At 38.2% G+C, this 13,865-nt stretch overlaps 1 protein-coding gene across 1 annotated transcript; it reads right to left on the bottom strand.

The window, feature by feature from the left end:
* Positions 1–1,906: 1,906 nt before the first annotated feature.
* lgi1a (leucine-rich, glioma inactivated 1a) lies at positions 1,907–12,002 on the bottom strand. The gene is made up of 8 exons (XM_048206051.1): positions 11,414–12,002; positions 11,252–11,323; positions 8,435–8,506; positions 8,161–8,232; positions 7,628–7,699; positions 7,357–7,526; positions 7,106–7,270; positions 1,907–2,927 (listed from the first exon to the last, which is right to left on the bottom strand). The coding sequence occupies exons 1-8, from the start codon at positions 11,587–11,589 to the stop codon at positions 2,110–2,112; spliced, it is 1,617 nt and encodes a 538-aa protein (XP_048062008.1). The 5' UTR covers positions 11,590–12,002; the 3' UTR covers positions 1,907–2,109.
* Positions 12,003–13,865: the final 1,863 nt, after the last annotated feature.

The raw sequence follows: 13,865 nt of genomic DNA, 5'->3' as shown, positions 1-13,865 counted from the left end.
ATGTCTCAGGTTACGCATTTAACCATGGTTCCCTGAGAACAGGGAACGAGACTCTGCGCTTCCCTGCCATGCTTTGGGATGCCTGCTGAAAGACGAGAAGGTGTTGACTGCTTCCTCGTTCGTGCCATTCGACGTCATAGGCTGTTGCCGGCCAATAGGATTGGAGTGTTGTGATTCTTGGCATTTCGAACACCTGTCACGAATGACGGTTCCCCATAGCGTCAAGTGCAGAGTCTCGTTCCCTGTTCTTAGGGAACCATGGTTACATGCGTAACCTGAGAAGATTTTTACAGTCATTGCACAATGATATGTTCATGTTGGAGAGAAAATTAGTACTAAAGTGTTTTGAAGAGTTTATTTTTAATCAGGTTTGCTGTGTTTTGATAGAGTTAGTATATGTAGAAAAAGGTTTTTAGCATTTTGAAATGTAGAGTTTGTTTATTTAATACAATATGGTTTTGGGCAGAAAATTAACTATTTGGCTAATTGTGGGATGGAGGTGTGTTGCTGTGTTAAGAGTTTAGAAAAAGTACTTTAAGTATTGGTAAATGCTTGTTAACAATTAAAAAAAGCTAAATGAAAAGACTGAAAAAATGATTGTGTGTTAATATAAATAAGCACTGGACTCACTCAGTATATAAAGCTTTAAAAATGTTTAAGTCGATGTGGAGATTATTATGAACTACCAACATACATTATTTAATGATATTGTCAGATGTTTTCTTTCTGTGTAAATGTGTTTAAATTCTTCATATTTTTCATAACAATCTCTTAATCTTAAGCAGAAGAGAGAAGTCAGTTTCACAGAATGTGATTGGCTGTTCACTACAGATGTCACTTTCATGCGCACATGTCTTACTGTTATTCATGAACTCAGGATCACAAAGTCTTTATTTAACATTAGTATCAGTGTCTCCAAAATGTAGGCATGAAACTGCATGCACAAACTTATCCAGTAGAACATCACAGTTTCATCTTTTGGTGATAATGAATCTCTTCATCTCATAACAAATAATTGTATCTTGTTGAAAAAAGTACTGACATTGGTTGTCTGTTAGTGGTTAATACAGTTCAAACAAACAGGCAAATGCTAAAAAACAATGTTCACATGACACACTACTCCAAAAGTCGATGTATATTTCAAATTCCCAATCTGCGTATCAAATATTTCACCCAGCTGCCACATAAAATACATTGTTTACAAGTTGAGAGAGAAGTAAACAAGATTAATTTGAGAAAAACACATTAATAAATAGAATAGCAAGTATTTCAATGAAAGTACGGCAGTCACAATGTAAGAATACAACATGAATGAGAAATGCACTGAGAAGATCATTAAAAAAAACAAAACAACATGAATAATTTCAAAGGCGGTACCTAATTAAGGCACCATCATGCAAGTCATCTGCAAAGAGTCTTCATGCTGTGAATGTGAACACATCCAGGTCATATTTCATCCCAAAATCAAAAGTTAAACAAAATAAGAAATGGTGTTTTGCATAAAAAAAAAATGAAGCCTATTTTTGAACCATTAATATTTTTATGCATGGTGACATTTTCATGACGATTACTGTATTAAAGTAAAAACTACATTACGTTATGGAGAATTGAGAGGTTTAAATTGCTTAAATCATAAAAATAATAATACATGGCAAAAAAGTTGGCATTCCCTATTGTGCCATATATCTGAGAGAAACAGCTTCAGGAACAAGAACATATGTAGGGCGGGGCTTGATTTAGTCCGTGGGGAATTTATTGGATGATTGGATGGATGTGGTTTGCTATTGGTGGATCTCATGTGAGTGACAGGTTTCCCCGCCCTCATCATCAGAGAAGAGATGTTGCAAGAGGGAGGAGAAGATATTTTGATTCAAGATTACCAGGAACATTAATTAAATAAAGTAAATCATTTATAATACTGCAATATTCCATAAAAAACAAGAATTGTCAATTTTGATTTCATGGTGACTTTAAAACGGGCTTTATTTACTTTAAACAACAACAAAAAAATGTCCCTTTTTTTCAGATTTTAGAGTTAAATATGACCTGGACGTGTTTCGTGAGATTCTTTGAGACACTAATTATCCTCATCTGTCCCGATGGAGCAAATCAGCTGCTCAAGTCAAGGACCAGGTGTTCATATATCCGTGTTTGCCCCTTAAAACTAGAGCCAAGAAGGAACTCCCTATTGTCAATGAACACCAGAGAAAAAGCCCTGGGTGCTTGAATGTTCAGCTCCTGGAACTGAATAAACTGTCTCTTCTTTGCGTCCCAGCGATAAACCCGAGTAAAGGCGTAATCGCTGCCCAGGATGGCGTACTGCCAGTTGGCGATGGAGAACGGCTGGAAGACCATGGAGCCACGGGAGGCCATGGTCTGGATCTCACTGAACATGCTGCCGTCCCATTTCATCACCTTGGAGTCGCCAATGAAGCGGGTCAGACATATGTAGAGCTCGCTCTTCACAGTGAAGTGTTTGACCGCGTACACATCCTCCATCTCTGGGATATCCGTACGCCGCTCAAACTGCTTGGTGCTCTTGCTCCATTGGTAAATGACCGGCCGTTGAGAGCTGCTGGACAAGATCAAATGAGGCTTGCCAGAAATGTCTAGATACTCCACGTCTGTGTCGCGGTGCCAGGGGTGCAAGGACTGATGGGAGTAGAAGCCATTGCCGTTCCATTTATAAATAGTCGTGGAGCCGGCTTTGGAGCTGTCGGCAATGATGAAGAAAGACTCTCCGTCCACGTGGAAGATTTCCACATCGTTTGGCTTTCGTATTTTCAAAATGTCGATGTCTTGGATTTTGATGAATTTGTTTGCCGAGACGTCTCTCTTGAAGATGTGCGAGCCGCCGAACAGTTGTGCCACTATAATGAAGAGTTGACTGTCAATGACTAGAGGTTTGCAGATGACCGACGATGTACCTACGGATGAAAGATTTGAAGAATCATTTTAACACTTCTGTATCAAATTTGATAGGCAAAGGCCTCTGAATGATCAACAAAAGTTTGCTGAAAAAGCTGTTGAATTCAATCTCCTACAGTCCTTCTGTCGTCTGACTGATACTTTTCTATCAAGTAAAAGTCTTTTAGTGTAATTGTACAAACGTCCTCCTTCAGCTTCACATGTCTTTTTGCTGTGAAATCTGCACTGATTTTATCAGGTAGATGCAAAAATAACATTTTGTTAGCATTATTTCAAGATGAACACTTACTGGACTGAAACAACTTAGGTTTGCTTGCTTGTTAGTTTGCATCTATACATCATTTTTTGTTTTTTAAAGAAAAATCATGATCAATTTTGTCTTATATCAGGCTTTACTGTACAAAACAAAGGCTTGAGTAACAGTTCATACATACAGTTGCAAGAATAAGTATGTGAACCACTTGCAGAATCTGTGAAAATGTGCAAAATTTTAACAAAATAAGAGAGATCATTCAAAATGCATGTTATTTTTTATTTAGTACTGTCCTGAGTAAGATATTTTGCATAAAAGACATTTACATATAATCCATAAGACAAAAAAAATAGCTGAATTTATTAAAATAACCCAATTCATAAGTATGTGAACCATTGATTGTCAATACTGTGTGTGGTCACCTGATGATCCACGACTGTTTGTGTGTTTTGTGATGGTTGTTCATGAGTCTCTTGTTTGTTCTGAGCAGTTAAACTGAGCTCTGTTCTTCAGAAAAATCCTCCAGCTCCTGCAGATTCATCAGTTTTAAAGTATTTTTGCGTATTTGAACCCTTTCCAGCAGTGACTGTATGATTTTGAGATCCGTCTTTTCACACTGAGGACAACTGAGGGACTCAAACTCAACTATTAAAAAAGGTTCAAACATTCACTGATGCTCCAGAAGGAAACACGATGCATTGAGAGTCAGGGGTGAAAACTTTTGAACAGGATGAAGATGTCACAATTTTTCTTATTTTGTTTAAATATCATTGTTTTTCATTTAGTACTGCCCTTCGGAAGCAACAGAAGATACTTGCATGTTTCCCGGAAGACAATTTAAATACAATTTACCTTGATATTTGAATTCAAAAGTTTTCACCCCTCGACTCTTACTGCATCGTGTTTCCTTCTGGAGCATCAGTGAATGTTTGAACCTTTTTTAATAGTTGTGTTTGAGTCCCTCAGTTGTCCTCAGTGTGAAAAGATGGATCTCAAAATCACACAGTGACTGCTGGAAAGGGTTCAAAAAAATGCTTGAAAACTGAAGAATCTGGAGGACAACTGTTTAACTGTTTAACTGCTCAGGACAAACAAGAGACTCATGAACAACCATCACAAAACACACAAACAGTCGTGGATCATCAGGTGACCACACACAGTGTTAAGAATCAATGGTTCACAAACTTTTGAATGGGGTTATTTTAATAAATTCAGCTATTTTTTTGTCTTGTGGATTATATGTAAACATCTTTTATGTAAAATATCTTACTCAGGACAGTACTAAATGAAAGATAACATGCATTTTGTATTATCTCCCTTATTTTGTTAAAATTATTAACATTTTCACAGATTCTGCAAGTGGTTCGCTTTTTCTTGCAACTGTAGTTGTCATATTATCATGTAAAAACAATTTTGCTGAACTACACTTTGTGTTGTGAATAGCACTGAATCAACTATAACAGCTGGATCTGTCTGGAACAGGTACAGTGGAAATAAAATGTCTACACCTGTTGAAACAGATGGTTTTTGTGGTGAAAAAAAAAAAAAAAACATAAAATCAAATAAAAGATCAAATCAGAACTTTTGCCCATTTAGTGTAAAAATTATAACCTATGCAATGCTATAAAGTGACACATTTCACAGAAAAGAAAAAAAAACGTATATAAAATTACTAGCTGCATAAGTGTTCACCCCCTGAACTAATACTTTGTTGAAGCACCGTTTGGTTTATTACAGCTCTCAGTCTGTTTGGAGAGGAGTCTATCAGCTTGGCACATCTTGTCTTGGGAATATTTTCCCACTCTTCTTTGCAAAAGCTAGAGATGCACCAATTGCAAAAAAATGTTGCCCAATCCCGAAGCGTAACCTGCCGATACTGATTTTTACCAATTTTGATTTTCTTTCAAAGAACTATAATTGACAGCATATTCAAACAAAAATCTACTTTTTGTCAATGCAAAATGTTAGTGTCATACAAAAGTAAAAAGACAGAACAAATAAACACATTTCAAACAACAGCACAAATAAATGCAACAGAATAAAGAGAGATATGAAATAAACACGGCTTGCATTATCGTTCTCAACTATTCTACGTTCCAAAACTGACTGTTTAACAGGATATTCGCTAAGACAGGCATTTTGACATAATTGATGTGTATTTGACCGTTCAAGCGCAGTAAGCCACTCATTTTGGTACTTGCGACTCACAAGCTGCTTGAGATCGAAAGGCGGCTTATGTGCGCTCCACTTAAATAGATCAGAGATGCACACGCTTTTGGTGTGAGCACAAAACCTGCAGGAATCAGTCAAATTATGTGCAATACACAAGCACTATTTAACCGGAGCGAATGAGACGAGTGAGAGAGAGAAGGCGAGTGTGTGTCACTTCACCGTCAGTGAGAAGAGAGAGAAAACGCACAGCTGATGTTATTGCCTGTGCCATTGGCAACAGAACAGACCGGCTCGGAGTCGGAAAGACGTGAGACTGACCGGCCAGTCACCGATCCGTGCCGATCGTGAATAAAATCGGCCAATTCCGGTCCCTGGTTGGTCGATCGGTGCATCTTGTGATGGAATTTTTGAACTAATTAATTATGAACTAATATTTCTTTTCTTCTACAGACCTAACAAGCTAATTTTGAAATAGAGAAATAGTCACTAGGACTGAGTGCTGTAACAAGTGGAAAAATTCTGCTGTGAAAAATGTTTTGACCTATTGAGTAATCAGTGAACTATAAACCTGGTGATATTTTTTGATGATCTTGTGATTCAGTTGTTCTAATCTAAATTTACTCCGACAGTAAGTGGGGCAGAGGAACTAAGCAGCTTTTCTTAAATCTGAACCAATCATATTAAGACTGATGATAATGAGTAATGGATCTTGCTATACTGACTGTGAGATGTACCTGAAATCCTTTAAAACCTGCTGTATTCCTTTGTTCGTGGAGAGAGATTCTCTGGGATTGATGGGAACTCTCCCGGCCGTGATTAAAAGCTTTGAAGGACAACAACTGGAGTCTCTGGTTATTGCTGCGCATACCCACTGTATTATGTGTATTATTATTAATACTTTGTGTAGAATTAAACATTAAAGGGTTAATTCACCAAAAATGAAAATTCTGTCATTAATTCTTTCATGTCGTTCCACACCAGTAAGACCTTCATTCACCTTCGGAACACAAATTAAGATATTTTTGATGAAATCCGAGAGGTATATGACTCGTCCATAGACAGCAATATAATCAACACTTTCAAGGTCCAGAAAGGTACTAAAGACATCGTTAAAACAGTCATGTGACTGCAGTGGTTCAACCTTAATGTTATGAAGAGACGAGAATACTTTCTGTGTGCAAAAACAAAACAAAAATAACGACTTTATTCAACAATCTCTTCCCTGTTATTATCTTACGCAGGTGACGCAGTAACACAGTGAAGCTTCCGAGTTTTCGTCCGAATGCCGGCTCAGTATTGGCCAAAGCTGATCACGTGATCAGCACGACTCATGGTGTGACGCTGACGCAGGAGCCAGCCAATAATGACGTAAAACCTGGAAGAGCTGGACGTAAACAACATATGAGAATGACACAGAAGAGAAGAGATAGTTGAATAAAGTTTTTTTGTTTTGTTTTTGCGCACAAAAAGTATTCTTGTCGCTTCATAACATTAAGGTTGAACCACTGCAGTCACATGATAGTTTTAACGATGTCTTTAGTACCTTTCTGGACCTTGAAAGTGTTGATTATATTGCTGTCTATGGACGAGTCATAAACCTCTCGGATTTCATCAAAAATATCTTAATTTGTCTTCTGAAGATGAATGAAGGTCTTACGGGTGTGGAACGACATGAGGGAGAGTAATTAATGACAGAATTTTCACTTTTTGGGTGAACTAACCCTTTAAATCATTGCAACACTATTTGCTTACTTGTGATGTTATCGAAGTTTCGGAACTCCATTTGCACATGATCCCATTCCATGAAGTTACACCTGCCAATGAACGGCTGGGCGAATACGACAAACTGGTCACCACCAAATTCAAAAGCTTCGACTGAAATGGACTGAAATTCAAGAGACTTCAACAGCGGAAAATCTGTAGAACAAATAATCAGACAAATGTTAGCTCTTTTTCATTTGATGTCAAACAACACAAAGAGGTCTGTAATGAATACGACCAACCTGTTGTTATGCAGTCAAATGACTGCGCCTCAAGGTCATTGATCTTCTTGCCCTGGTAAGCTTCAGGACCATTGCAGTAGATCTCATCCACAGTTGCATTTGTATGAAACATCCAGTCGACTAACCACTTTAACTTACAGTCGCAGCTGAAAAGATTTCCTCTCAGATCCCTGGACAAACGAATACAAGTTTCAGTCTAGAAGATCGTATACCATTGACTATTATTATAATGATGTCACATCGCTAAAACATCACACACTCGCATACATACACTTTAGTCAAAGCTTCCATCCCTTTGAAAAGATCTTTCGGCAGCGACTCCAAATTATTGTACGCCAGACTTCTGCAATAACATTCGTCAAGAACCAAACGGTAGTTTACATCAGAAAAGAGAAATGGACCAATTTTTATGGAATGCAAAAGTTTTTCAAAGAATAAAAACTGGTTTGCTGACTGCTTCTTCAAACATCAGTGATATAACATGAATGATCAAGTAAGAAAATGCAGACTATGGAAGCACGGAATAAAAAATAAAAAAGGTAAGTTCTTTTTATCTCAGAATTGTGAGATATAAACTTGTGAGACATTACTCACAATTGCAAGAAAAAAAAATTGTGAGATAAAAAGTTGCAATAACCTTTTTTATTTTTTATTCCAGGGAGGAAAGGGAGGTTAATATTTTCTATATATTCATAGATTTTAAATATCCATTTTATACATTCTTATTATGACTGCATTGTTTTAATGTGGATGAATAGAAAGCTGATCGACAACATTTCGGTCGTACTGTGCAGAAATACTCACAAGTGTATTAAGAACTTGAGTCCTCTGAAGGCGTAAGGCGATATGGACTTGATTTCGTTATTTTCAATGAACCTAGAAAAAAAAACAAATATCAGCATGATGCATAATGCAAAAATATTCTCATATATAATGACAAGCATTCAAAACGAGTCATTATACACAAGGAAACACATGAATCATCAGATCAGATTTCTGTTTTTCTGTCATCGGATCAGTGAAGAGTTCCTCGTGCAGTGCTGATTACTCATATAATCACATTCTGTGAGACACTTACAGATACTCCAGATGAGGAAGACCAAGAAACGCATCTTCATTTATAGAATCAAAGACGTTTGCTGTGAAAAGACTAGGAGAGATAATATAGGGTAAACACAGGTCACTGAAGAGCATTTGTCTTTGTGTGCATGTGATTACATTAATAAAAAATCAGCATTACATTCATCTGAAAGTATGGGATCACACAGACGGGATCTACAGTTCTGACATCATTTCAGGAGGTCATGCAACATTTGGACAGCAGTGGTTTCCAAGACTTCTGAATCATATCATGTTAAAGGAGAAGTATGTAATTTCTGTGACATTAGTAAATACATCAATATTGACAAACCACCTTGCAAACGCCCCTTTCACGCATCCCTCCTCCTTCAACTCAAACATCACAATCACAGCTCTGACAGGTACCAATCTCTCAGCCTGCTACATTAGCCACGCCCCACTCTCTCAGCCTGCTACGTAGCCACGCCCCACTCTCTCAGCCTGCTACGTAGCCACGCCCCGCTCTCTCAGCCTGATACAGTAGCCACGCCCCACTCTCTCAGCCTGAAACAGTAGCCACGCCCCAATCTCTCAGCCTGATACAGTAGCCACGCCCCGCTCTCTCAGCCTGCTACAGTAGCCACGCCCCTCTCTCTCAGCCTGATACAGTAGCCACGCCCCACTCTCTCAGCCTGAAACAGTAGCCACGCCCCAATCTCTCAGCCTGATACAGTAGCCACGCCCCGATCTCTCAGCCTGCTACATTAGCCACGCCCCACTCTCTCAGCCTGAAACAGTAGCCACGCCCCTCTCTCTCAGCCTGATACAGTAGCTACACCCCGCTCTCTCAGCCTGCTACATTAGCCACGCCCCGATCTCTCAGCCTGCTACATTAGCCACGCCCCACTCTCTCAGCCTGATACAGTAGCCACGCCCACTCTCTCAGCCTGATACAGTAGCCACGCCCCGATCTCTCAGCCTGCTACATTAGCCACGCCCCGATCTCTCAGCCTGCTACATTAGCCACGCCCCACTCTCTCAGCCTGTTACAGTAGCTACGCCCCGATCTCTCAGCCTGCTACATTAGCCACGCCCCACTCTCTCAGCCTGATACAGTAGCCACGCCCACTCTCTCAGCCTGATACAGTAGCCACGCCCCGATCTCTCAGCCTGCTACATTAGCCACGCCCCGATCTCTCAGCCTGCTACATTAGCCACGCCCCACTCTCTCAGCCTGATACAGTAGCCACGCCCACTCTCTCAGCCTGATACAGTAGCCACGCCCCGATCTCTCAGCCTGCTACATTAGCCACGCCCCGATCTCTCAGCCTGCTACATTAGCCACGCCCCACTCTCTCAGCCTGTTACAGTAGCTACGCCCCGCTCTCTCAGCCTGCTACATTAGCCACGCCCCGATCTCTCAGCCTGCTACATTAGCCACGCCCCGCTCTCTCAGCCTGCTACATTAGCCACGCCCCACTCTCTCAGCCTGATACAGTAGCCACGCCCCGATCTCTCAGCCTGCTACATTAGCCACGCCCCACTCTCTCAGCCTGCTACATTAGCCACGCCCCGATCTCTCAGCCTGCTACATTAGCCACGCCCCGCTCTCTCAGCCTGCTACATTAGCCACGCCCCACTCTCTCAGCCTGATACAGTAGCCACGCCCACTCTCTCAGCCTGATACAGTAGCCACGCCCCGATCTCTCAGCCTGCTACATTAGCCACGCCCCACTCTCTCAGCCTGTTACAGTACAGTAGGGTCTGGGAGGCTTTTGGGTGAGACAAACGCATGACTGGCTTACTAATAGTAGTCACTGAACCATAAAATGGGTTAAGACAGTATATTTTAACATTGGAAATCGTACATACTTCACCTTTAAGGTTATGAAGTAGCAAAATGTGATTATGAGTAATTTGTGATATGTTATTATGTTAGGATATAACAGTAAATATGATTTTTTATTTCAAACATTGACTTTTGCTGCAGTGTTTATTGTCCAGCTAGGGAAGACGTATTATTGGCAAAGTGGGACAGTCATGTCAGTTTAATGGAGGGATATAAATTCTCAGATACAGTAAACCTTTTTTTATATACTTCATAGATTATATTTACAATTATACTTCTGATGCTCTATAAATATATATTAATAATGTGTTATAATAAACGTTTCTCTGCATTATCTTTTCATAAATTATTTAGAACAAAAATCATATTTACAAGCTTTGCTATTGTTTGGTGATTACACTATAGATGTATATAATAATATTATTATAACTCATGTTAACACATTATTTTTATAGTGCATTTTACTCTTTAAAGCTGTAAGCAAGTCTGACTAAATGTATTTATGAGAAAACATTTGATAAGGTCTAACATATGACAGGGGTCTTTCAATCTTTGAAATATGAAAACAAAAACACCCACCATAAATATATATTTTCATGTAAACAGACCAAATTTACACGGTGAAAATACTGTTATATTATAATCAGGTTCTATTATGTTGCATTATTTTTCTACTCACTATATTAGTGCTGTACTACTGTAGATAGATGTATTGTTTATTTAGATGTATTATTTATTTATTTTTTTCTTAAAATCAATCAAAAATGTTTTCTTTATGTTATTAAGTTTATTTATTTAGTTTCATCTCTCTCTCTCTCTCTCTCTCTCTCTCTCTCTCTCTCTTTTTTTTTTTTTTTTTTTTTTTTACCCCTGTCATGAGCTATTATGAACTCTATTGTAAATCATTAAACAGTCAAACTGCACTGATCAGACAGAACATATGAAAGCTCTCTCTCTCTCTCATATGAAGTGATGTGACAGTCTTACAGCAGATGGAGGGCTGGAGTGTGAATGAAACTCTCTTTAGGGATTTCAGTGAAGCCAGACTTGACGAACGATCTGGAAAAAAACATCAATAACTGGACACAGGTAACAACATAATAATAATAATAATAATGACACACTGTTATGATTGTTGTCATTACTCACAGTGAGATGACATCTGGTGGGAAGCTTCTCGGTATTGATCCGGTATTGGCACATAAGGCGTTATCTTTACTGCATGTACATGATGCGGGACAGCGCGCGTGTCTCCTCCTGCTGCCGTGCACGAGCATCAACAAACACAACAGGCAGAAGAACACAGTCCGCCTGAAAGCCATCATTACCACCAAATATCGCCTTGAATGTTACTGGTCACCGATACAGTCCTGACGATTGCTCTGCTGCGAGCCACGATCTCATAACGGAAAGAAATGGACGAATGGAATAACAAATGATAACGAATTATTATTAATTTTTCGCCAGATCGGTGTTATCTGCACATGCAGGTAGAATCCATAGAAATCACAGTGGGCGGGGCTTAGCGGACCCACTGTGGTCTAAAATTGTCCAGATACGACGAATCTACATTATTCTAGAATTTTAAGTGCTTTACTGTGTATCTTCAATTTTGTTGTCTATTAAAAATGGTCCGCGACTTCAAATAATTGATCCAGGCTGTACTGAGATGTCACGTGGTTCCTGTTACTTTTCTCCGCGCTTTTGTGAATGGACCAGTAACAACCAATTGTTTCTTGGCAATTTTTTTTTTAATCATTATTATTATTATTATTATTATTAGTATTATTATTATTTAATAATGTCCATTTGTATGTCAGGTGAAAGCGTATGTCAGTAGATTTAAAAGTACTATTTTATGTTTTAGTCTACAAGTCTTTGTACTTCCAAAATAGACATTTGAATGCGGCTCAATGGAAGATTCCGCTTCGTGAGCCTCACTGGTATGGAATCCCAAGCCTGCCAAAATTAAAAATAAATAAATAAATAAATACATAAATAAATATACAAAGAAATGTAAAAAGCACCAATATATAAATAAATATACATAGAAAACCAAAAATAAATTATATATATAGAATTTAATATTATATATATTATTTATATAATAATATATATAATATTTATATAATAATATATTGTTATTATTATTTATACATTAATTTCATTATTTATGTATATACTTTTTTCACATTTATTTATTTTTAATTTTATTTATTTATACATTTATTCATTTTTATTTTTATTTATTTCCACATTTATTTATGTATTTCCATATTTGTTAATTTCCACATTTATTCATTTCTACATTTCTTTATTTATACATTTCTTTGTCTGTAGGGTAATGAGGAGGGCGTGGTTTACCTCAGACATAGCAATCGAGCTCAGAGGAGGCGAGAGCGAAGCATTGAGGCCACAGTGACACCTTGTGGAGTGCCCGAAATACAAGAACTGTAGCCTACTGACGTTGATATTGGGTTGAATGAGATGAATGGGTAGTATGGCCAAAATCTTATATCACAGGTTAAGGAATATCACCCTTACTGTACTGTGCGAGATGGATAGGCTACTCTTTATTCCAAACATGGCCGTAGAACATCGTCTGGTCTGGATTTGTAAAATGTCCTCCGCTGGCAAACATGAACAGCAACATCTTCAGTAGATCTGATAACAGGGACTCTGAAATGGAAGTGCTTGTTATTTTCCATTATTAGTCATTTGAATGAATGGGCTTGAGTTTGATTGAGTCTCGGGCACCGGTCAGAACGCGGAAAGGAACCAGCGCACATGTAGGCTACAGTGAAGCATATTGATCAATGCATTTGAAACGAGACCATAAATTCACTGCACATTCATATTTCCTAATTTGACATGCACAACATGTAACAAACACTTAAAATACTAGGCATATTTCAAAGATCCAAAATACAACGAGGCGTCGGTTACAGTAGCACATTTTGTCACATCGTGGGGACATTCTAAAATGCTTAACGTGAAAAACGCTTAACGTAGCTTAATGGTTTTTAATGTTTTGTCTCAATGGTTTTTCAAGTAGTAAGGTTTCCATCCAAGGATTTTTTTTATTTTTTAAGTTTTTTTAAGGTTTAGCACACAAAAAATGTTTAACAATAGCAGAAATGCCTTTTATTGATGCAATTTCTCAAGTGTCAACACAATCTTTTTTCATTTATCTTTAGCAAATAAATTTTATGTTGATGCTTCAACGTTTACAGCATTTTCTACTGTTTAGTGTCAATCAGCATCTAACTCAGCCAGTTCAGATCTACATTTAGCCTTAGATGTTATATGAATATGGTCCCTGGAGCATAGGTTTTATCAGCTGGCAATTTTCAATGCACATTTATGAGTGCAAGTTTCAAGAATTATTAACAATAATGGAAAGATGAAGATTATCAGTATGTCACAATATCTGTTTGGACTTTGTTTTCTGTTTTGCACTATTTCCAGCCAGTCTGTCATCATAGTTATGCATTTCGATTCACAAGCTTGCAATTCGATTCGATCTCAGTTATTTTGGATATACTGTATATCAGGTACAGTACATGGCAAATTCTCAAGAAAAAAAAAAATCTAATGGGAA

The sequence above is a fragment of the Megalobrama amblycephala genome, linkage group LG10 (genome assembly GCF_018812025.1).
Source record: "Megalobrama amblycephala isolate DHTTF-2021 linkage group LG10, ASM1881202v1, whole genome shotgun sequence".
Taxonomy (NCBI): Eukaryota; Metazoa; Chordata; class Actinopteri; order Cypriniformes; family Xenocyprididae; genus Megalobrama; species Megalobrama amblycephala.
The sequence above is the reverse complement of the archived record's forward strand: the minus strand, read 5'-3'. Positions and strand labels throughout refer to the sequence as shown.